The following is a 25,834-nucleotide window of genomic DNA, read 5'->3' on the forward strand; positions in this document are numbered from 1 at the left end:
TTTATCATAATGGAGGTTTGTTAAGAATTCCAATACGGCCGGAATGTTCTTGGCCCTTTGGCCTAGGTTGTTGTCAAAGCAGTATATGCCCCATTTCTTGATGTGTCCGAGGTACTGCTTCCTTGTTGACAGTCTTTGTGCGGATGTGATGAGATTCATCGTCCTGTCTGACAGCCCCATGCCGTGTAGTGGGTCTTTCAGACTCTACAAATCAACAAATCCATAGTCTTATGGCATGGGTGACTGCCCCCCTCCAGTTACTGGAGGAATTAATAAATTCGGGCTATGTCCAATAATGGAACATGGTTCTAACACCATCCCCTGTATGACCGAATACCACGGTTGAGTAGGCCAATCGGGTACTATGAGAATCCCAGATGCCGAATATTGTTGAATTTTCCTTTGTACCCGATTGATGATGCAGAATGGGGGAAAAGCATAAAAAACGCAATTTCCCCCAATGCAGTGAGAAAGCATCTGTAGCTTCTGCCCCAGGGTCTGGTTCCCAGGACACATACCTTGGTAATTGGTGATTCAACCTGGACGCAAAAATATCAATATCTGGTCTACCATATTTTGCTGTAATTTCAGCAAATACATTTTTATTTAACATCCATTCCGTGTTTAAATTAAATGTGCGTGACCTGGTGTCTGCCACTGAATTTAGCTTACCTGGTAGGTATGTTGCCGATATCCAAATGTTTCTTTGGATACACCATTTTGTAATACCATAGACGAGTTGTCAATAATGATGGGGTTGGAGCAATACCTAATGCTATGTTCCCACCACTGTAGTTCAATTATAGCTTCCGTAGGCAGCTCCATAGGTCTATCAAAATGACCTTTGTTAAATTTGAGTGCTCTAATTTTTGCTCTTTGCAAATTTTGATAATGTAATGGCCCAAAATGTGTGGCCGGGAATGAAGCCACAATCTTCCCAATTATCCGGCCTACCCGTCTAATGGAGGGTCTGTTGGTGTTAAGAAGCTCGCTGCAATCCTCCTGTAGGGCTGCGGCTTTATTTATTGGTAAAGTTACTAACATATTGACCGTGTTAATGGTGAATCCTAGATAATCCATATTCGTTTCTGGTATCAATTTACACTTAACTACCGTCTGTGTTCCCCTCTGATGGGTACTGTATAGTATGCATCTTTTAAGTCAATGCTTGTCATATAGAAACCAGCTGATACTAATTCTTTAGCAGTGATAAAGGTATCCATCTTAAAATGAACATATTGAACGAATGTGTTTAGGGTTGAAAGGTCAATGATAATCCTGCAACCCCCATCTTTTTCCTTCCCCATATGCTTCCAAATGCATTGGTTGACACTGGGGATTTGTAATACATCACAGTTACCAGGTGGCAGATGTCTGGCCAGTGTCTCTGTGAATATTTGTTGTTGGAGTTGATGGCCAGACATGTAGTTAATACTGGCTGCCATCCTGGAATCCAAGTCTGCCCCTGTTTGACTTGGTTTGAAGTAATCAGCCACCATGTCCAGCAGTGTATGTTTTTCTGCAGATTCAGGATCATGGGAAGCTGTGTGATCAGGGTCTGGCCCATCAGGGTCCTGCCCACTCTCCTCCGAAGAGGTCGAGATTTCAGGGGGTCCCTCACGGGGTACCCATATGGGGCTTGTCTGCCCACTGTGGCTAGTCTCCACATTCATGGGACTGCCACTGTGAAGGAGCTCCTCCAGCAGCTCCTTTAGACGGTGAGCTGCACTTGCTATTTTTGGCTGCTCCCATTCCTGCAGCCTTTCAGCAGTGTGCTGCTCTTCTCTGTATCCCCGCTGTTCCCGTCCCCGGTACTCACGGGTGCTGGTTTGCAGGCTTTCCTCGTCCCGCCGCTGGCCACACCGGTCCTGACTGTCGGTCCACGTCTGTTCCCGGTCAGCTGTTTCTCCTGGCTGCTCCGTATGCAGCCACTCATAGCGGGGTTGTTCCGTCTGCCGCACCCGTTCAGCCCTGGTCCGATATTGATACGGGCTGGTCGCCCGCTGCTGCTCCAAGTCGGGCTCTGCTAGATGGTGCGTTTTCGTTTGAACTTTGCCTCCCGGCCGGTGAGTAAACCTCTAGAGCCGACGGCTGCTGTCTCTGCCGTTCATCCACGTTTACAACGCGTTTCTCGGGCAGCTTTTTTGCAGACCGCTTCCTTTTCACTCTGTCCATTTTTCTGTGAATAAAAATGCAGAGTCCTTACCTGCCTTTTGCTGGTCCTTTTTTCCTTCTCCCGTTACTGGGGGATGTCCTCCACCCTTCTGTTGACTCGTGCAATGCGTGTAGCGATATGACACGCATGCGTTGGAAGCGGGTTCTTCACGTAGTCACTTACGTGACTCCGAAGTAAAATAGAACAAGTTGTCCTACAACTTTAGGCTGTGCACGCCATACGCAAGAAGAAGTATGTCCTGGTCTCACACTTCTTGCATTTTCATCTCTGGTCTTCCTTCACCATCTGCAAATCAACCCCACCTCCCCCTCTCCCTCTACCCCCCCCCCCCCCCCCCCCCCCACACACACCTGTATCCACCTATCACTTGCACAGATTTGTCTCACCCCATCTCTTTTCTAGCTTCCCCCGCACTGCTACATACAGTCTGAAGAAGGGTCCCGACCCAAATCATCACCTATCCATGTGTTCGAGAGATGCTGCCTGACCTGCTGTGTTACTACAGCATTTTGCGTGTTTGTTCTCGTAGAATTCGATAATGGGCCTGGCAGAAATGTGCCCAAACAGAACTTGCAGTATTTTTCTTCAATCTCCCTATCCATCTGTGGCCTCCATATAACAGTGCAAGAAGCCACGGATGGATAGGTCAGAATGGGAATGGGAACAAGGAAAAATGTTGCAGGTAACATGTTACACGCAGTCTGAAGAAGGGTCTTAACCCGAAACATCACCCATCCCTTCTCTCCAGAGATGCTGCCTGTCCTGCTGAGTTACTCCAGCATTTTCTATCTATATTTGGTTTAAACCAGCATCTGTAGACTCTTCATGCACAGGGAGCTCTTAGTCTCTGGGTCACACTTGAATGGCCCAATTTGAAGAGCACATGGTGAGTACATTATAGTAGATTGCAAGAAGAGCAAACAGCTGCTTGACTGTGAAGGACTATTTGGGTCCCTGGTTAATGGAAAGAGAGAAGATGGAAGGGCACTCCAGTGGTTGCATGGGAACGTTCTGTAAGTAGGGGAATGGTTGGTGATTTTGAAATAGCAGAGCAGGATTGATTTAGTTTATTTTTAATTGTAGAGATACAGTAGGCCCTTCGGCCCATTGAGTCCATGCCAACCATCGATCACTCATTCACACTTGCTCTAAGTTAGCCACCTTTCTCATCCACTGGATCAAGGGGCAAATTACAATGGCAATTAAACAACAAACCCACACATCTTTGGGATGTGGGAGATAGCCATGAGCACCCGGAGGAAACCCACGCGATCACAACGAGAACGTGCAAACTCTACACAGACAGCACCTGTAGTCAGGATCGAACCCGAGTTCTCCCAGCTGCGCCACTCTGCTGCCCTTGAAAGGAAGAATAACTGGAACAAATGTCATCCAGTTCACTGAGTGTGCTATCGTTTAACAACTTTCTCATGGAAATTGTTTTGGAAGGCACACAAAATCTTTTGTACTCGACTAAACTTTTGTTTTTAATTGTCTGAGTGTCCTGCATAATGTTTGGGACAAAGACCCATCATTTATTTATTTGTCTCTGTACTCCACAATTTGAAATTTGTAATAGAAAAAAATTACATATGGCTAAAGTGCACATTGTCAGATATTAATAAAGGCCATTTTTATCCATTTTGGTTTCACCATGTAGAAATTACAGCAGTGTTTATACATAGTCCCCCCCATTTCAGGGCACCATAATGTTTGGGACACAGCAATGTCATGTAAATGAAAGTAGTCATGTTTAGTATTTTTTTGCATATCCTTTGCATGCAATGACTGCTTGAAGTCTGCGATTCATGGACATCACCAGTTGCTGTGTGTCTTCTCTGGTGATGCTCTGCCAGGCCTGTATTGCAGCCATCTTTAGCTTATGCTTGTTTTGGGGGCTAGTCCCCTTCAGTCTTCAGCAAATAAAAAGCATGCTCAATTGGGTTCAGATCGGGTGATTGACTTGGCCACTCAAGAATTGATCATTTCTTAGCTTTGAAAAACTCCTTTGGTGCTTTAACAGTATGTTTGGGATTCTTGTCTTGCTGTAGAATGAACCGCCGGCCAATGAGTTTTGAGGCATTTGTTTGAACTTGAGCAGATAGGATGTGTCTATACACTTCAGAATTCATTATGCTACCACTATCAGCAATGAAGATAAGTGAGCAGCACCCATACATGCCCAGGTCATAACACCCCCACCACCATGTTTCACAGATGAGGTGGTATGCTTTTGATCTTGGGCAGTTCCTTCTCTCCTTCGTACTTTGCTCTTGCCATCTCTCTGATATAAGTTAATCTTCGGGTGAGGCAGCATCTATGGAGCGAAGCTTATTTCCTTCACTCCATAGATGCTGCTTCACCCACTGAGTTTCTCCAGCATTTTTGTCTACCTTCGATTTTCCAGCATCTGCAGTTCCTTCTTAACCAATAGGTTAATCTTCAGCTCATCTGTCCACAAGACGTTTTTCCAGAACTGTGGGTGCTCTTTTAAGTACTTCTTGGCAAACTGTAACCTGGCCATCCTATTTATGCGGCTAACCAGTGGTTTGCCTCTTGTAGAGTAGATTAGATTAGATTAGATTAGATAGCCTTTATTGTCATTCAGACCGAAGTCTGAACGAAATTGAAGCAGTCATACATACAATACAATACAATAAAAAACAACAATAAACACATATTAACATCCACCGCAGTGAGTCCACCCAACATCTCCTCACTGTGATGGAGGCAAAAGTCTTAGGTCTCCAGTCTCTTCCCTCCTCTTAGCCTCTGTATTTCTGTTCATGGTCTTATGCGGACAGTGGTCATTGACAAATCTACACCTGAATAGTGTTTCTGATCTGTCAGACAGGTGTTTGGGGATTTTCCTTTGTTATAGAGAGAATTCTTCTGTCATCAGCTGTGGAGGTCTTCCTTGGCCTGCCAGTCCCTTTGCGATTGGTAAGCTCACCAGTGTTCTCTTTCTTCTTAATGATGTTCCAAACAGTTGATTTTGGTTAGCCTAAGGTTTGGCTGATGTCTCTAACAGTTTTATTCTTGTTTCTCAGTCTCATAATGGCTTCTTTGACTTTCATTGGCACAACTTTGGTCCTCATGTTGATAAACAGCAATACAAGTTTCCAAAAGTGGTGGAAAGACTGGAGGAAAGACTAGGTGCCTTAAGGAGCCAATTAAACACACCTGAGCAATTACAAACACCAATGAAGCCATGTGTCCCAAACATCATGGTGCCTTGAAATGGGGGAACTATGTATAAACACAGCTGTAATTTCGACATGGTGAAACCAAAATGTATAAAAATATCCATTAATAAAATCTGACAATGTGCACTTTAACCACGTGTTTTTTTTTATTACATATCTCAAATTGTGGAGTACAGAGGCAAATGATGAGTCTTTGTCCCAAACATTATGGAGGGCACTGTATATATCTTGTTTCCCTTTCACCTGACTGAAGAAGGGTCTTGACCCGTAATGTCATAGAGATATTGTCTTTCCCACTTTTAATTCAATCTTCTTTCTTTTGATTTGGATGCCTGTACATGATCAGGGATTGAATGACGTGTTCTAACTTACATTCTTTGTTTAAAGTCTGCAGCCTCACTGGTTGTTCTCGATTTGGTTTGGGAGATGTTTCCCCACACAAAGGTCCAAGTTCCTCTCTTAAGGAGGTTGGGTAGAACAGGCTCTTTCATCACAGGACGTTGCCGTGAAAACTCCTCTAAAGGTCTATGAGCAATAAGCAGCCAGTCTGACTGTCTTCCTGATTAAACGTTCTCCTAACTAACAGTGATCTATTCTACACTTTCCTTCAACTTTGTCCCCTTTGATCTCTTGTTTTCACACCTTATCCTTCCATATCTGTGTCACCCTCTCCCCTGACTCTCAGACCGAAGAAGGGTCTCGACCCAAAATATCACTTCTTCTTCTTCTTCTTGTGTATGGCGTCCACAGCCTAAAGTTGTAGGACAACTTGTTCTATTTGATCTTACTTGATTGTGCACACCAGGTTGACTGCATTCGGCGAAACAGGGCGGACCTTTGAAGGTTGCAATCTCCCATCCCAAAAATATCACCCATTCCTTCTATCCAGAGATGCTGCCTGTCCCGCTGAGTTACTCCAGCTTTTTGTGGATCTTCAGTATGAACCAGCCCCTGCAGTTCCTTTCCTACATTGATCATCCTCTGCTGAGCTCATTCCTTGGACCTATACCAATGGCGTATTTTCTTTCGTTGCTGTCCAAGACTTATGCAGTATTTGTCTATGCCTTGGTTCTCTAATTTCCTGCCATTGTTTTGGCTAGTGCAATACCGGTTCCTCTCTTATTTAATCAAGACATAACATGGCTTTAAAAGAAGTTGTAGATACAAGGACTGCAGATTCTGGTTCACAATAAACGCCAGAAAGTCCTAGGGCAGCACAGCACAGTGGCGTAGCGGTAGAGCTGCTGCCAGAGACCTTTCCAGATTTATTGTGGTGGTCGGGGGGGTGGGGGAAGTAGGGTGACAGCTGGAAAACAAGAGAGGCTGGGCAGAGCATGGGGAGTGATAGGTGGATGCAGGTGAGGGTTTTTTTTTGATAGGTTGGACAAAGACCGGAGATGAAAAGACTAAAAGGTATGAGAAAAGGATAGCAGAGGTGCATGCGGAGGAGGGACGGATTGTGCATGCGGAGGAGGGAATATAGGTGGAGGGGAAGGGGAGGAATGGGTGAGATTCCAGGTGGGGCACAGGTACGGGGGGTGGGGGTGGGGGGAAAGAAGGAAGAGTTGTTTGTAGGTTAGTACCTTCAATCGGATCTATACAAGTAACCTTTACTTTCTCTGGGGGCCCCCCCCCCCCCCCCCCTTCCCTGGGCCCAGTCACACTATAATTAGTGTGAAGAAGGGCCCCGACACAAAATGTCACCTATCTGTGTGACATTTACCATGTGGCACCTGACCTGCTGAGTTCTCCCAAAGGCTGCTGCTGGTCATGGCTTTCTCATTAATGCTGTTACTTGGCAAGTCACAGCATCAGTAACCATACATACTCTTGACTCCTGCCTATGTGACGTCAGGCATGGTTACTGATGATGTGGATGTTTCCTGCATCTATTCATGCTCTCCTGACGAACTGCACTTTCCCTGAATAGATGCAGGAAACATCCACATCATTGTATTCATCTCCCTTCGGGGGTTCAACCTTTCCACCTCCAACTCTGTTCCAAATGCAGGTTGTTTCAGACTGTTCTCAATCTGAATAAGGGTTTTGACCTGAAACGTTGCCCATTTCCTTCGCTCCATAGTTGCAGCCTCACCCGCTGAGTTTCTCCACCATTTTTGTCTGCCATCGATTTTCCAGCACCTGCAGTTCCTTCTTAAACAGTTCTCAATCTGATATTTCTGTGCCTCATACAGAAATGAGATTGCAAAGGACCATACACTAATTCTTTAAGCAGAAAGAATGTTAAATCACAAACACTGTGTAAAATAGGAAATAAATCTGTTATGATTTGTCTCTACTTATATGCCGCCATGTTGGAATCCAGGTAGCTAATTTGTGTTAGGGCAGAGTTTCAACCCCACATATCCATCTACATACAGGCATCTGAGTCCGTCCGTTACCTCAGTCCATTCACTGCTAAAACCTTTGTCGATACAACTGTTGTATATCAAAAGTTGAATATTCCTGGGTTCTCCAAGCTGCCTTCCCATGTTACACCTTCCTTATCATGTATCTATACACTGTAAATGGCTCGATTGTAATCACATATTGTCTTTCCGCTGACTGGATAGCACGCAACCAAAGCATTTCACCGTCCCTCGGTACATGTGACAATAGATAAAACTGAATAAAGCAGCTCAACCAAATCTCCATTTCTCACTAACTACTACTGCGATATTTTAGCAAACCACTTTCACTTCACTGCTTTCTCAAATCTAAACTGTGCTTCTCAGGCAGCCCCTCTATCTGGAAGAACTTGCTTCCATTCTAGTTTTGTAGGTCTTGAGGTGGCTACTGAGGTCAATGTGGGAATCGCAAGGCTCTTCCACAAATGGGGCAAGACGTGCCTGATGGGACAAGTAGGCAGCTTGAGAAGTGGTGTTCTCCTTCCACGCAGCTTCTTTGTGCATCCGAAGATCGACACAAAAAGCTGGAGTAACTCAGCGGGTTAGACAGCATCTCTGGAGAAAAGGATAGGTGACGTTTCAGGTCAAGACCCTTCTTCAGACTGAAAGTCAGGGGAAAGTGAAACGAGAGATATAGATGGTGATATAGAGAGATATAGAACAAAATGAATGAAAGATATTCAAATAAGTAACGATCAAGGAAATGGTCGATTTCTTGCTGTGGGCTGTGTAATAAGGAGTTATATGGACAAAGAGACAAGATGACTTTGACTTGGGTGGGGAAGGATGGAGGGAGATGGGATGCAAGCGTTACTTGGTTATAGTAGATTAGTGTGTCGATACTAGATATATATATATATATACTAGACTAAGTGGGACCCGTTGGGTCCCAGCATCATACGGGAGGGCTGGTCACCAACGCAATATTCCACCTCCCCACCAATTCCAATACTGCTCACCAGTGGGGGGGTGGGGGGGGGGGCTGTCTGTTGCGCTAGTATGGGTGTTGCGGGCCGAAGGTACTGGTTTCCAGAGGGCTAGAATAGACTTTGTGGGCCGTATGGATGCTTGGGCAGGCATGCAACTGTTGCAACGATTTTAAAAGCCAAGCCAAGGCAAACAATTGGGCTGCAGCCACTCGACAACCAAAATTCATTTTGTGAACACAAACTTGTCAAAAAAGGCGAGGCAAACAATTGGGCTGCAGACACCCGACAACCAAAATTCATTTTGTGAACACAAACTAGTTAAAAAAAAGGCGAGGCAAACAATTGGTCTGCAGACACCCGACAACCAAAATTCATTTTGTGAACACAAACTTGTTAAAAAGGGCTGCAGCTGCTTTACAGCCGCATCGAGGGGACTCACCGTGGAGTAGACGTGCGTTCAGTGTTATTCGCAGCTCAGTCTCTGCCAGACCCTCTCGCTTCCTGGGTCCAGCAGAGACTGAGTGAGGCACGACACTTCCTGGTTTTATAGTCCCTCCCCCTGCCGCCAGCGGGGGCAGCAGAGAGAATGGGGAATTTTGTAAAAACATTAATATCTCTCTCATTTTTCAACGACGGAAAAAATCCTCCACACTCATATGGCAGAGGGGGGCTCTGAGCGAGGTGGCCAAAAATGACGGCCGTAGGTGGCGGCGTTCTCTTGGAAATTGCAGCACAGTCGGCCAAAAGCGGTCAAGATCAGAGATTTAGTCATATAGATATATTACCACACAGGTTATGCATGCTGCACATTCCTTATGTAATCTAGTCCGGATCTTCACCAATATTGCTGATCCGGTGGTTACCGCCCACAAGCTTGCTGGTGTGCTCTCTCTCTCTTAGATTAGCCATATGCATGGAGACGAAAGCACAAGGTGTTTCCTCCATGGAATTGCTAATTGGGCTGCAGACACCTGACAACCAAAATTCATTTGCCAAGACAATTTCCGGAAGTTTAAAGATACCAGCAATACTAAAATCATCAAAATAAAATGGCAGTCTGCTCCCCAAAATTCTGCCGATTGAGCCCTAACATAAATTAGGAACTTGGGACAACTATTTGCAGGTAGGAAATAAGCAGAAAGGTTTTCAACTCAAATTTGAATGTACAAAATTAGAGCCGATTTATCTAAACCACCTTCAACCTGTTAATCTCCGAGCTATAAACTACCCAAACCATTACAAAGATGATGGAACATCAGCGGTCCATTACAATTTAATTTCTTTCCTAAGAACAGCCTCCAAATATCACTTCTTAGACATATTTAATCTATTATTTCAAAAAGCATTCATTTGCAAGTAACAGAAAGCGAACAAAAACATGTTATTAGGATGAAAGGAAGACATTTTAAAATGATTTAAAACTGACATTCCCTCAGAAGAAAACCTCAAGAAGGATATTTATCAATGAATGAAGATAGATGCAAAATGCTGCAGTAACTCAGTGGGTCAGGCAGCATCTCTGGAAAGAAGGAATGGGTGACGTTTTGGGTCGAGACCCTTCTTCATACATCAATTATCAAAGGTATCAAAGGTATTTTATTAGTCACATTCACATACACCCAGGTGTAGTGAAGTGAAATGCTTTTTGCCATTTTGCAGCACACAAAAAAAGAATACAGACATAACACCAATGAGAGTCTTAAACACATAGAACATCCCCCCACAATGGCTCCCACCATGAGGGAAGGCACAAAGTCCAGTCCCCAATCCCAGTTCACCCATAGTCGGGCCTATTGAGGCCTCCACAGTTGCCTCTATGGAGGCCCGATGTTCCTGGCCGTTCTCGACGGGTGATGTTGCTTCGGCGCCGGGAGAGTCCTCACAGCGGCTTGGGAACCCTGGAACGGCCGCCTCTGTACTGGAGGCCGCGGCTTCCGAAGCCAACAAGGCCACGCCGGTTGGAGCTCCACAACTGGCGATCTCATCTAGAGATCCCAGGCTCCCGATGTTAAGTTCAGCGCCGCCGCCCGCAGCTGGTCGCTCCACAGTCCCGCAGCTCCGCGATGTTTTACCCGGCGGTCTCAGCTCACCGGAGCTCCAGCGCGGCGACCCAGGCAAGGCATCGCCCGCTCCGCGATAGCGCTCCAGCGCTGTGCCGCCGCCGAAGCCGAGGTTCTGGGCGGTCCACGACAGGAAACGCCGCTCCAGGCCCGCTGGTAGGCCGCGAGGACGGGTCGAAGCTGCAGCCCGGAGAAAAGCTGCCTCTCCGACCAGGTAGGGACCCTGAAAGGTAGTTTCCCCCTCCCCCCCCCCACATAAAAAAAGTCTAGGCCTCCAAACAAAACACTTAACTAACTAAAATAAAAAATAAAGAGATGAAGAGAATTAATCAATCAATCAATCAATCAAGCACTTTATTCATCCCCGAGGGGCAATTTAAAGGGCGCATTACAGTAGCTTTTAAAAAAAGAAAGTGACACAATCAACGAAGAGACAAACATTCAAAGCTACTCTCTGCACCAACCGGTCGACCACACGAGCAGTGACCCGGCAAGGATTGGGTTGTCAGCAGCGATACAATAATAAAGAACACACAAAATGTAACACAAACATCCACCACAGCATTCATCACTGTGGTGGAAGGCACAAAAATCTGGCCAGTCCTCTTCCATTTCCCCCCCGTGTACAGGACCAGAGTCCAGAGTCAGTCCAGGATCGGCTCTTCCTCACCGGAGACCGCGGCTTTAAGTTGTTGTAGGCCGCAGGCCGGCGGTCAAGATTTAAAGTCCCCGCCGCAGCCAGAAGCACCGTAGACTGCAGGGCTAGCGGTCGAAGCTCCCCTCCAGGGGTGATGGTAAGTCCATGCCGGCCCAGTAGAAGTTGGCCGCGGGCCGGCAGTGATGTCTTCTTCTTCCCCCGGGTCCCCCACGAGGGATCCCGGGCTGTAGACGCCGCACCAGCTGGAGCTCTGCAGACCACGGCTTCAGGCTGCGACTTCAGGCTGCCGGCTGCCCCGGGCCAGTGAAACGGAGCGCTCCCCTCCAGCGAGCCCCAGCGAGGGTTCACCCGCTCCACGCCGAGAGTCCACGCTGCGCCCGCCGCTGGAGCCCCGGGCACGTCTCCGGGAAAGGCCGCGCCGATCCTTGATGTTAGGCCACAGGGGAGGCGACCTGGAAAAAGTCGCCTCTCCATGGAGGAGGCGACCGAAGCGGTTTCCCCCTCACCCCCCCCACACCACCCCCACACAAAACACACAAAGGAACATTAAATACATACTTTAAAACATACTAAAAAAATAAAAAAGTTGAAAAAACTGACGCGCTGCTGACATGGCTGCTGCCAGAGCAGCGCCCCCGGAGGAAACCGAACTTGTTCGAATAATGCAGATAATTTTGTGTTTTGGGTGTTCCACCCAAGTTGACACTATAATTATCATTATATATAATGATTATATTATATATAATTTTTATCACAAAAGGCCAAGTAGATTTAGTGCATTGAATGAGATTTTCAATTGAGGACGGCATTTACCTGCTGCAAATCTTGCTTCCTGTTCCCCTTCGCTCAGGTCAGAGTAGGAATTGAAATCAATCTCGAGAGTCATTGGTGAATCTATTGGCTTGCACCAACCTTTCCACTCAATGAGGTGAGCAACGCGGCCCTGAGCCATGGCTGTAGGTTTGGTTACATGGTCTTTCACCACCTGGGAAAAACCTAGACAAGATAAAAAGATAAGAAACCCGTTTAGAAGAAAACACACCTGAAGACCATTAGCCATATAACCATATAACAATTACAGCACGGAAACAGGCCATCTCGACCCTTCTAGTCCGTGCCGAACACGTATTCTCCCCTAGTCCCATACACCTGCGTTCAGACCATAACCCTCCATTCCTTTCCCGTCCATATAACTATCCAATTTTGCTTCCTGTTCCCCTTCGCTTAGGTCATAGTAGGAATTGTCAGTTAATACACTAATCAATAACAGTGTTCAACATGCAGTGATACTGTATTCATCCTGAGGTAGAAAAAAATAAGTACAGGAGTAGGCCATTCGACCCTTCGAGCCAGCAACGCCATTCAATATGACCATGGTTGATCATCTAAAATCAGTACCCCATTCCTGCTTTTTCGCCATATCCCTCGATTCCGTTAGCCCCGAGAGCTAAATCTAACTCTCTCTTGAAAACATCCAGTCTGCCTTCTGTGGCAGAGAATTACAGATTCACAACTCTCTGGGTGAAAATGTTTTTCCTGATCTCAGTCCAAAATGGCCTATTCTTTATTTTTAAACTGTAACCCCTGGTTATGGACTCCTCCAACATCGGGGACATTTTTCCTGCGTCTAGCCTGTCCAATCCTTTAAGAATGTTATATGTTTCTATAAGATAACCTCTCATCGTTCTAAATTCCAGTGAATACAAGCCCAGTCGACCCATTCTTAATCATATTACAGTCCTGCCATCCCGGGAATTAACCTTGTGAACCTACGCTGCACTCCCTCAATAGCAAGAATGTTCTTCCTCAAATTAGGGGACCAAAATTGCACACAATACTCCAGGTGCGGTCTCACCAGGGCCCAGTACAACTGCAGTAGGACCTCCAGATATTTAGGAGAATCAAAGCCAAACGAATTTATAATTAATATAACATTTTGTGTATATCTTGTAAGTTTCTTTGGCCTTGTTTAGAAACGGTTGACTAAAAATTGGACCTCACCCCTTTCTGGTGCATTAAACGATTGCTACATTCTGTCCTGATGCCAGATCAGGTTGACTTTTAGTTTAGTTTAGAGAAACTGTGCGGAAACAGGCCCTTTGTCCCACTAAGTCCACACCGACCAGCAATCCCCACACATTAACACCACCCTACTCACACTAGGGACAATTTTACATTTACACCAAGCCAATGAACCTGCAAACCTGTACGTCTTTGGAGTGGGGGAGGAAACGGAAGATCTCGGCGAAAACCCACGCAGGTCACGGGGAGAACGTACAAACTCCATAGGGACAGCAGCCATAGTCAGGATCGAACCCGGGTCTCCGGTGCTGTGAGGCAGTAGCTCTACCGCTGCGCCACCGTGCCACCCATACAAAACAGGTGTCACCGTTCAAAACCATTTTTTTAAATATTGGGACATCCTCATTTTAGGAAATTACACTTTTGGTTTTCTCCCAAGAAAATTATTAAACGTCCACTTGCATGCCCACAGCTGGTGGGTACCATCTCCGCCAGCCGCTGTAGATATGGGACAACATGGGAGAGGTGTGGTACAGAAGGGCAGATGACAGCAGGTGAGGAATAAATAAAAGTGGGGTGGGAACATGGTAAAATATAGTTAATGAGACCCCACCATGAATCTAATCACATCACCTATTAAGGAAATGATGGGAAGGCAGAAACAATAATAGTATCAGGCAGAATGAAGGTAGATATATGAGAGGGAAACCATGTTTCACAACTGTCAGCCATTTTGAGGATGACAAGCCAAATTGAAAGGGGTGAACCAATTGTTGTGGGTATCGGGCCTTGCGGATGGGTTTTCATAAGGTGCCACACAAGAAATACTACAGAGCATGTGTAGGAAGGAACTGCAGAGGCTGGTTTAAACCGAAGATAGATACAAGAAGCTGGAGTAACTCAACGGGACAGACAGCATCTCTGAAGAAAAGGAATAGGTGATGCTTTTTAGCCAGAGATGTCACCTATTCCTTTTCTCCAAAGATGCTGTCTGACCCATAGAAACATAGAAACAAAAAATAGGTGCAGGAGGAGGCCATTCGGCCCTTCGAGCCAGTATCGCCATTCATTGTGATCATTGCTGATCGTCCCCTATCAATAACCCGTGCCTGCCTTCTCCCCATATCCCTTGACTCCACTAGCCCCTAGAGCTCTATCTAAATATCTCTTAAATCCATCCAGGAACCTGGCCTCTTATACACCTCTTACTGATCTTATACACCTCTATAAGATTACTTCTCATCCTCCTACACTCCAAGGAATAAAGTCCTAGCCTGCTCAACCTTTCCCTATAGCTCAGGCATTTGAGTCCTGGCAATATCCTCGAATTTTCTCTGTACCCTTTCCAGCTTTAAACATCTTTCCTCTAACAGGGTGACCGAAGTTGAACAGAATACTCCAGATGTGGCCTCACCAATGTCTTGTACAACTGCAACATGACCTCACAACCTCTATACTCAGTATTCAGACTGATGAAGGCCAATGTGCCGAAAGCTTGCTTCTACATCCTGTGACACCACTTTCAGGAAAGGATGTACCTGCATTCCTAGATCTCCTTGCTCTACAACATTCCCCAGAGCCCTGCTCTTCACTGTGAAGGTCCTGCCCTGGTTAGAGTTCACAAAATGCTACCCTTCACACTTGTTTGTCTTAAACTCTATTAACTATTCCTCAGCCCATCTGCCCAACTGATCAAGACTCTGCTGCAATTTTTGACAAACTTCTTCAGCATCTACGAAGCCACCAACTATAGTGTAATCTGTAATTTGATAATCCTGCCCCAGTACATTCTCATCCAAATTGTTGATATAAACCACAAACAGCAATGGGCCCAGCACTGATCCTTCAGGCACCTCACTAGTCACAGGCCACCAGTCTGAAAAACAACCCTCCACCATCACCCTCTGCTTCCTTCCATGAAGCCAGTTCTCTATCCAGCCAGCCAACTCTCTCTGGATCCCAAGAGTCAAGAGAGTTTTATTGTCATGTGTCCCAGATAGGACAATGAAATTCTTACTTGCTGCAGCACAACAGAATATGTAAACATAATACAAAACTGAAGATACAAGTTCAGTGTGTCTATAGACCATATATGCACAATAGATAAACAATAATGCAATAATAATAATACTTTTATAGTTCAGAACTTATTTGATATTGTGTTTAATAGCCTGATGGCTGTGGGGAAGAAGCTGTTCCTCAACCTGGAAGTACAGATTTTAGGCTCCTGTACCTTCTTCCCGATGGCAACAGTGAGATGAGAATGTGGCCAGGATGGTATGAGTCTTTGATGATGCTGCCAGCCTTTTTAAGGCAGCGACTGCGATAGATCCCTTCGATGGTGGGGAGGTCAGAGCCGATGATGGACTGGGCAGTGTTCACAACTTTTTGCAGTCTTTTCCGCTCCCGGACTTTCAAGTTGCCGAACCAAACCATGATGCAACCGGTCAGCATGCTCTCTACTGTGCACCTGTAGATGTTCGAGGAAGTCCTCCTTGACATATCGACTATCCGTAATCTTCTCAGGAAGTAGAGGCGCTGATGTGCCTTCTTTATAATTGCATCAGTATGCTGGGACCAGGAAAGATCTTCTGAAATATGCACGCCAAGGAATTTGAAGTTTTTGACCCTTTCCACCATCGTCCCATTGATATAAACGGGATTGTGGGTCCCTATCCTACCCTTTCCAAAGTCCACAATCAGTTCCTTGGTTTTGCTGATATTGAGAGCCAGGTTGTTGTGCTGGCACCATTTGGTCAATCGGTCGATCACACTTCTACACTCCGACTCATCACCATCTGTGATTCGTCCCATAACAGTGGTGTCATCGGCGAACTTGATGATGGAGTTCGCTCTATGTCTGGCCACACAGTCATGAGTATAAAATGAGTTTAGCAGGGGGCTGAGCACGTAGCCTTGAGGCGCTCCCCTGCTGATTGTCTACTCCCATGCAATGTAACCTCCAACACAGCCTAACACATGGCATCTAATCAAATTCCTTGCTGAAGTTCATATAGACAATGTCTACGGCTTTGCTCTCATCAACATTTTAGTTACCTCCTCAAAAAACTCAATCATATCTGTGAGACATGATCTCCCACATACAAAACCATGCTGAATCAGCCACGGTCTATCCAAGTGCATGTATATCTTACCCCTCAGAATACATTCCAGTAACTTGCCTGCCACAGATATTAGGGCTCACGGATCTATAGTTACCAGGCTTTTCATTGCAGCCCTTCTTAAATAGAAGAACAACATTAGCCACCCTCCTGTCTTCCGGCACCTCACTCGTACCTACCAATGACTCGTATATCTCTGCCAGGAGATATCCCATTCCTTCTCTCCAGAGATGCTGCCTGTTCCGCTGAGTTACTCCAGCATTCTGTGTCTATCTCCCCCAGGACACCTGCAGTTTCTTCTCTAGCTTCCCACAGTGTCCTTGGATATGTCTGATCCGACAGATTTATCCACCTCCATAAGGATGTTCACAAGAATGATCCCAGGAATGAGTGGGTTAACATATGATGAGTGTTTGATGGCACTGACTTCCCTCAAGAACCTCAATTTCTGTCATCGTCCAAACTTCTTTACTCCCACCTGCTTTACCCTTCACTATAACAGGAACATGCATGCCCTAAACTCCTGTCACCACACTTTAAAAAACATCCCACTTGCCAGGCATTCCTTTCCCGACAAACAACTTAGTCCAAACAACCTAAGCGAGTTCCTGTCTAGTACCATCAAAGTTCATAAATTCATAAGTTATACGAGTAGAATTAGGCTATTCGGCCCATCAAGTCTATTCCACCATTCAATCACGGCTGGTCATAAGCTCATGAGGTCATAAGTGATAGGAGTAGAATTAGGCCATTCGGCCCATCAAGTCTACTCCGCCATTCAATCATGGCTAATCTATCTCTCCCTCCTAACCCCATTCTCCTACCTTCTCCCCACAAATTTAAAACTGAACCGGGTGGGGGGGGGGGGGGGGGGGGGAGATGGGTTAGGAGGAAGGGAAGGATAGTGGGACATCTCTCCGGTTTTTTTTCTTTTCTCTTTTTTTTCTTCTCTCACTTCTTTGGCAGTTCAGGTGTCTTTTCTCCTCTCTTTTTTGTATCTTTCTTATTTTTCTTCATTCTTCCCTATTTACTTTTTTTTTCCTGATTCATGTATCAGTTTATAAAATGTTAAAAATGAAGCTGTACGAAAATTGTATAATTGTTATGCCAATTGCTTTAGTCTTGTACAATTGCTTCTAATAAAATAAACATTAAAAAAAAACGATAGATAGATAGATAGATAGATAGATAGATAGATAGATAGATAGATAGATAGATAGATAGATAGATAGATAGATAGATAGATAGATAGATAGATAGATAGAAACATAGAAAATAGGTGCAGGAGTAGGCCATTCGGCCCTTCGAGCCAGCACCGCCATTCAATATGATCATGGCTGATCATCCAACTCAGTATCCTGTACCTGCCTTCTCTCCATACCCCCTGATCCTTTTAGCCACAAGGGCCACATCTAACTCCCTCTTAAATATAGCCAATGAACTGGCCTCAACTACCTTCTGTGGCAGAGAATTCCAGAGATTCACCACTCTCTGTGTGAAAAATGTTTTCCTCATCTCGGTCCTAAAAGATTTCCCCCTTATCCTTAAACTGTGACCCCTTTTTCTGGACTTCCCCAACATCGGGAACAATCTTCCTGCATCTAGCCTGTCCAACCCCTTAAGAATTTTGTAAGTTTCTATAAGATCCCCCCTCAATCTTCTAAATTCTAGCGAGTACAAACCGAGTCTATCCAGTCTTTCTTCATATGAAAGTCCTGACATCCCAGGAATCAGTCTGGTAAACCTTCTCTGTGCAAGAATGGCAAGAATGTCTTTGGCAAGAATGTCTTTCCTCAGATTAGGAGACCAAAAAGGAGATAGATAGATAGATAGATAGATAGATAGATAGATAGATAGATAGATAGATAGATAGATAGATAGATAGATAGATAGATAGATAGATAGATGCCATCATTCACATTCATTTAAATCACAAAATATTGGCCAAAGCTAATTGATTATAGCAATATATTTCCCAAAAGGGATAGAAAAATAGAATAAACAGATCAAAAAACAAACTTGCCACTGAGCATGTAACACATACACATTCTTGCCATAGAGGGAGTACAGAGAAGGTTCACCAGACTGATTCCTGGGATGTCAGGACTTTCATATGAAGAAAGACTGGATAGATACGGCTTGTATTCGCTAGAATTTAGAAGATTGAGGGGGGATCTTATAGAAACTTACAAAATTCTTAAGGGGTTGGGCAGGCTAGATGCAGGAAGATTGTTCCCGATGTTGGGGAAGTCCAGAACAAGGGGTCACAGTTTAAGGATAAGGGGGAAATCTTTTAGGACCGAGATGAGGAAAACATTTTTCACACAGAGGGTGGTGAATCTCTGGAATTCTCTGCCACAGAAGGTAGTTGAGGCCAGTTCATTAACTATATTTAAGATGAATTTAGATGTGGCCCTTGTGGCTAAAGGGATCAGGGGGTATGGAGAAAAGGCAGGTACAGGATACTGAGTTGGATGATCAGCCATGATCATATTGAATGGTGGTGCAGGCTCGAAGGGCCGAATGGCCTACTCCTGCACCTATTTTCTATGTTTCTATGTTTCTATGTATAGAATGTTTAAGAAAGAACTGCAGGTGCTGGAAAAATCGAAGGTAGACAAAAATGCTGGAGAAACTCAATGGGTGAGGCTGCATCTATGGAGCGAAGGAATAGGTGATGTTTCGGGTTGAGACCCTTCTTCAAATTGAAGTAGTGCAGGAGTAGGCCATTCGGCACTTCGATCATGGCTGATCATCCACAATCAGTACCCTGTTCCTTCCTTCTCTCCATATCCCGTAACTCTGCTATCCCTAAGAGCTCTTGAAAGCATCCAGAGAACCAGCATCCACCACCCTCTGAGGCAGAGAATTCCACAGACTCACAATTCTCTGTGTGAAAAAGCTAGAGATGGAGCTCTAGCTAGAGCTATAGTGGAGGTTTGGGGCAGCACGGTGGTGCAGCGGTAGAGTTGCTGCCTTAAGGGCCTGTCCCACTTTCATGACCTAATTCACAACCTTTTACTCGTGGACATTTTTCATCAGGCTAGAAAAACGCCCGACCTACTTGATGCCACACGTACCTACGACCATCATCACGGCCTGCTACAACCTACCTACGGCCTCCTACAACCCCGTGACAACCATGCTGCGAGTATGAGTCAAGGGCAAACTCGGCAAAGGTCGCGAATTAGGTCGTGAAAGTGGGACAGGCCCTTTACAGCGCTTGCAGCGCCGGAGACCCAGGTTCAATCCCCGACTATTGGTGCTGTCTGTAAGGAGTTTGTACGTTCTCCCCGTAACCGCGTGGGTTTTCTCCAAGATCTTCGGTTTCCTCCCACACTCCAAAGAGGTACACATTTGTAGGTTAATTGACTTGGGTTTGTATACTTGTTTTCGGTGAAATCGTCCCTCGTGTGTGTAGGATAGTGTAAATGTGCGGGGATCCTGGTCGGTGCAGACTCGGTGGGCCGAAGGGCCTGTTTCCGCGCTGTATCTCTAAATTAAACTAGAGATGAAAGATGGGCAAGGGAAAGGAAATGTATTTGATATAACAGTACAATTGTACATCACATCCCACTTTCTGATAATGAATGAACACTATCCAATTAATTCACTACTAGATAGACTACCTATGACTGCAAGAAAGAGGATTTTTTACAATAAACTTAGCTATACAAATAAACCTACTCTCTTTGTGTGTATACGGAACAAATTTTTGAAAATATTCGAACAAGAATCGATTTAATTAATGATTATATGCTAACCTGAATATTTCATTCAACCACTGGGACAATCCCTTGGGTTTAAAAGATTTGTGTTTTGAAATTCAATAGTTTGACACTTTTCAGCACAGTCTAATTGGAAGTAGATTGCTCCCCCTATCATCCCCTATCTCAAGCTTGAGTGAAATGCAATTAGCTTTTGGTTTTGTCATTTCATTCAGGAAATTTGCCAAGTCTGAAGAAGGTATCACGTCACCCATTCCTTCTCTCCAGAGATGCCGCCTGTCCCGCTGAGTTACTCCAGCATTTTGTGTCTATCTTTCGTGTAAGTCAGTACCTGCAGTTCCTTTCCTTGCCTGGAAACTTACAGACCACCTCACCCATATTTTCACCTGTCATTTACAGATATCACCAATAACTGAGGTCCCAGCACAGATCCACACAGCACACCACCTGTCACAGATCTCCAGGCACAATTACACCCATCCACCACTAAACTATCCGAGTACACCAGTTCCGACTCCAAACCGCCAAGTTATCATGTGTCCAATCCATCTTAATTGTCTAGATTGGGAATGTCAAATGCCCAGCTAAAATTCATGTAGACAACAACCACTGCCCTACCCTCACCAACACACTTCTTCCCGGCTGTTATCAGGCAACTGAACCATCCTAGCACAACTAGAGAGCAGTTCTGAACTACTATCTACCTCATGGATGGCCCTCAGACTATCCTTGATCGGACTTTGCTGGCTTTACTTTGCGTTTTCTCCGGGAACTTCGGTTTCCTCCCATACTCCAAGGATGTACAGGTTTGCAGGTTGATTGGCTTGGTATGAGAATAAAATTGTCCCTAGTGTGTGCAGGGTATTGTTGGCGAGCGGGGATCACTGGCCAGTATGGATTCGGTGGGTCAAAGGGCCTGCTTCTGTGCTGAATCTCTGGACTAAACTAAACTAAACTAAACTAATCTAAGAATCCCAACCTGAAACATCACAGATGCTGCCTGGACCGCTGAGTTCCTCCAGCACTTTGTAATTTTGAAATTCTCTGCCACAGAGGGCAGTGGAGGCCAATTCACTGTATGAATTTAAAAGAGAGTTAGATAGAGCTCTAGGGGCTAGCGGAATCAAGGGATATGGGATGAAGGCAGGCATGGGTTACTGATTGTAGATGATCAGCCATGATCACAATGAATGGCGGTGCAGGCTCTAAGGGCCGAATGGCCTCCTCCTGCACCTATTTTCTACGTTTCTATGTTTCTATTAAACGTTATTCCCTTATCATGTATCTACACACTGTAAATAGCTCGATTGTAATCATGTATTGTCTTTCCACTGACTGGATAGCACGCAACAAAAGCTTTTCACTGTACCTCGGTACACGTGACAATAAACTAAACTAAGAAACTCAATCATCTCTATCGCGTCCTCAAAAAACTCGCTCTAATTTGTAAGACATGATTAGCCAACACTAAGCCAACCCTAATTAGCTCCTTCTCTTCCAAGTGTGAATAAATATGTTTCCTTGGGATCCTCTCCAACAACTTCCAGAGCTGATATGAGGTTTATCGGCCTATAATCTCCTGGAGTTTACAGAAGTTTCTTCATCCACTCATCCAGAGTATAAAAAGTGAAGTGAGTTTAAACTGAGCTGTTGGAAGGGTCATCAGAAGGCAGACAAGATGAGAGGCACAACTAATTATAGGTAATTTGGGCAGTGGGCAGGTGCTATAGACCTGCACGGGAAGGTAGACGCTCCCGCCCCCACGAATCTCGGGCAGATGGGGCTCGTCAGCCTGGGAAGGCAGTCCATCTAGGAGAGGGAAAACTCTGATTTAAAACCTCCACTGCCTTGTGGCCATATCCAGTCATGGAAAAGGCTCCAGGAGTAAACCTAAAGAAAATCCGGAGTCGGAGCCCCTAAGGCAGTTCGTCGTTGTCTACAACCTCGCTCTGGCAGCTCCTGCGACGGCGCTGGTGCCAAACTGTAACGGCCCTGCTGTTCCTTTGGATCGATCAGTGACGTGGAGAGGGGGGACGTGCTGCATGGGTAACAGCCTGTCCTCCATATGATATCGCCCAGGCTTGCATCCGACCACACATCACCTGCAAACTAGGATGCATGGTCAGTCATGACCAAAGGGGGCCTACTACTGGTAATAAGGGCAATTTAAAGGAAAGCATTGGAATGCTTGCAACATAAAACTGGTAAATTGAGCAGCAAATAAGGATGAGGCAGAGGTAGTGAAGCGGCCATGTTGGGGAGCGGCCATGTTGGGGAGCGGCCATGTTGGGGAGCGGCCATGTTGGGGAGCGGCCATGTTGGGGAGCGGCCATGTTGGGGAGCGGCCATGTTGGGGAGCGGCTGCGTGGAGGGGAAGTGGTAGTCTTTGGCTCATAGTCTTTGGCAAGGAGGCTATCAGCAGCAGTGAGGGGAATATGTTTCAATCAACTCTGAGTGTGTCTTGTTATTTAATTAGTAATTTGGCTACAGTAGTAATGACAGGCAAGTTGTTGCAGTGTGTCTCTTGCAGGATGTGGGAAGTCAGGGACACATTGTGAACAGGTGCAGCACCTGAAGGGCCATGCTAGGGAACTGGAGCAGCAGCTGGATGACCTCTGGGCCATCCGGGAAAATGAGAGCTTCCTGGACAGGATCTACAGTCGTCACATCGAGGATACAGGAAGAAAGAAGGTGGGTGACGAGGAGGAAGGGAATTAAACGTGGAGTGCAGGTAATCCCAGTGACTGCACCTCTTCAAAACAGGAACACCCTCTTAGGAGCTGTCGGGGTGGATGAAACTTTGAGTAGCATCCAGGGCTGTAACTCCAACCCTTATGCTGAGGCTTCAACAGGGAAGGGTGACGTCAGGCAGAGCCACAGTGGAATAGTGGTGGATGACTCGATAGTTAGGGGTGTGGACAGGAGATTCTTCGGCAGCGGGCGAGACTCCAGGATAATGTGTTGCCTCCCTGGTGCCAGGGTCCAGGACATATCGCAGCGGCTGCACGACATCCTCAAAGGGGGGGGGAGCAGCTGGAGGTTGTTGTGCATGTTGGCACAAATGATATAAAGAGGAAGGAGGTTCTGCAATTTATATAGGGAATTAGCTAAAAGGCTGAAAAGCAGAATCTCCAGGGTAATTACAGCTATCTCTGGTTTGCTTGCAGTACCTCGTGCTAGTGAAGGCAAGAACAGAAAGATTGGGGAGATGAATGTGTGGCTATTACAGTGTACTATGTTGACATATTCTGTGGGGTGCAGCAAGTAAGAATGTCATTGTTCTATCTGGGACACATGACAATAAAACACTCGTGATTCTTGGCTGAGGAGGCAGGCTGGGATTTAGATTTCTGGGGCAGGGGTGACCTGTACAAAAGGGATGGGTTGCACCTCAACTGGAGGGGGACCAACATCCTGGCAGGCAGGTTCACTGACACTACACGGGTGGGTTTAAACTAGATTGCCAGGGGGGTGGGATCTCATACAGAACAGGGGCAGGTTAGAGTTTAGAAGCTGGTATGGAGGACGTTGAAAGTAAGGTTGGAGGACAAAACAAGCAGGTGAAAGGCAGAGAGCGAGGAAGGAGGGTTGGTTTAAACTGCATGTATTTTAGTGCAAGGGGCCTGACGGGTAAAGCAGATGAGCTTAGGGCATGGATAGGTACGAGCGACTGGGACGTTGTAGCCACGACTGGAACCTGGTTAAGGGAGGGGACAGGACTGGCAGCTCAATGTTCCAGGGTACAGGAGATCCAGGAGAGACAGGGGTGTGAGAAAAAGAGGAGGGGGGGTTGCATTGTTGGTTAAGGAGGATGTCACGACAGAAGTCAGAGTTGACATTATGGTTGATTCGTCTAGTGAGGCTATATGGGTGGAGCTGAGGAACAAGAAAGGGATGATCACCTTGTCTGGGGTGTTCGACAAACCCCCGAATAGTCAATCGGAATTAGAAGACTCGGGACTGAGACGGTGCTCCCGTGAGGGCGGCCCGGCGCGGGGCGGAGACGGTGCTCCGGTGGCTGAGGCGGCGTTCTGGCGGCGGCGACCTGAATCCTGGGCTCTGCCGCGGGCCAGTGGACGACATCGTCGGGAGCTCGCAGGTCACAGGCTGGTGCCTGTTTTCCGGAGCTCCCACGGCAACAGCTGCTTCCGCTGGACTGGAGGGCGGCAGCTTCGACCACCCCGGGCCGCGGAGCTTGAACCGGCCCGTTCGCGGAGCTCGGTTGAGCCGCGGGACTGACTACCATCGCCCGGTGGGGTAACAGCATATCGCCTCAGCGCAGAGGGAGAAGAGGAGGGAAGAGACAGTAACTTTAAGACTTTTGCCTCCATCACAGTGAGGAGGTGCCTGGTGAACTCACTGTGGTGGATGTTAATTTGTGTTTATTGTGTGTTTTGTTGTTTATTATTATATGTATGTCTGCAGGCAACGACATTACGTTCAGACCGAAAGGTCTGAATGACAAATAAAGGATCTAATCTAATCTAATCTAAATTTAAGAACAAATATGCCAGGAGATTGCAGACAGCTGCAGGTCTGCAGACTGAAGAAGGGTCTCGACCCGAAACGTCACCCATTCCTTCTCTCCTGAGATGCTGCCTGTCCTGTTGAGTTCCTCCAGCCTATCTTCAAGTCAAATAAGGTTGTTGTAGCAGGGGATTTTAACTTTCCAAATATAGACTGGGAAAATCACAATGTGAAAGGTTTAGATGGGGTCCAACTTCTCAAAGGCTGAAATTTTATCTTCATGCCCCACTTTCTTATGCTGACCCCATATTCCTTGATCCTCAGTGCATGACATTTATTGATCTCTGTCTTAAAGACAAAGGTCGACACAAAAAGTTGGAGTAACTCAGCGGGACAGGCAGCATCTCTGCGGAGAAGGAATGGGTGACGTTTCGGGTCGAGACCCTTCTTCAGACTGATGTCAGGGGAGTGGGCGGGACAGATATAGTATTTAGTCTGAGACAGTAAGACAGGTGGGAGAACTGTGAAGGGGAGGGGATGGAGAGAGAGGGAAAGCAAAGGCTATTTAAAGACTACGGCTCCACAATCCTCTAAGAATGGCGAGCTCCAAAAATCCACCACAGTCGTAGAGTGTGGAAACGGGCCCTTCGGCCCAACTTGCGTACACTGGGCAACACTAGTCCCAGCCTCGCTAGTCCCACCTGTCTCCGACTACATTCTATCTCTGTCCCATTGTGGAATTCTCTGCCACAGAAGGGCAGTAGAGGCAATTCACTGGATGAATTTAAAAGAGAGTTAGATCTCTTTAGAGTTAGAGCTCTAGGGGCTAGCGGAATCAAGGGATATGGGGAGAAGGCAGGCGCGGGTTATTGATTGTGGATGATCAGCCATGATCACAGTGAATGGCGATGCTGGCTCGAAGGGCCAAATGGCCTCCTCCTGCACCTATTTTCTATGTTCTATAATGAACATAAACACTTCAAAACATGAGCAAATCACATATTTTGCATGTCATTCATGTATAGATGTCTTGTCCTGTGTAGAAGTTCTACTGTATC

The 25,834-nt window shown here is 46.1% G+C and overlaps 1 protein-coding gene across 1 annotated transcript in view; it reads right to left on the reverse strand.

The window, feature by feature from the left end:
* Nucleotides 1–25,834, reverse strand: part of fam131a (family with sequence similarity 131 member A) — a 93,004-nt gene that overhangs the window by 12,272 nt on the left and 54,898 nt on the right. The window contains exon 4 of the mRNA XM_033032185.1: nt 12,251–12,433. Coding sequence (XP_032888076.1) covers nt 12,251–12,433 — 183 coding nt within the window. The remainder of the gene's footprint in view (nt 1–12,250; nt 12,434–25,834) is intronic.

This window comes from Amblyraja radiata, chromosome 13 (genome assembly GCF_010909765.2).
Source record: "Amblyraja radiata isolate CabotCenter1 chromosome 13, sAmbRad1.1.pri, whole genome shotgun sequence".
Taxonomy (NCBI): Eukaryota; Metazoa; Chordata; class Chondrichthyes; order Rajiformes; family Rajidae; genus Amblyraja; species Amblyraja radiata.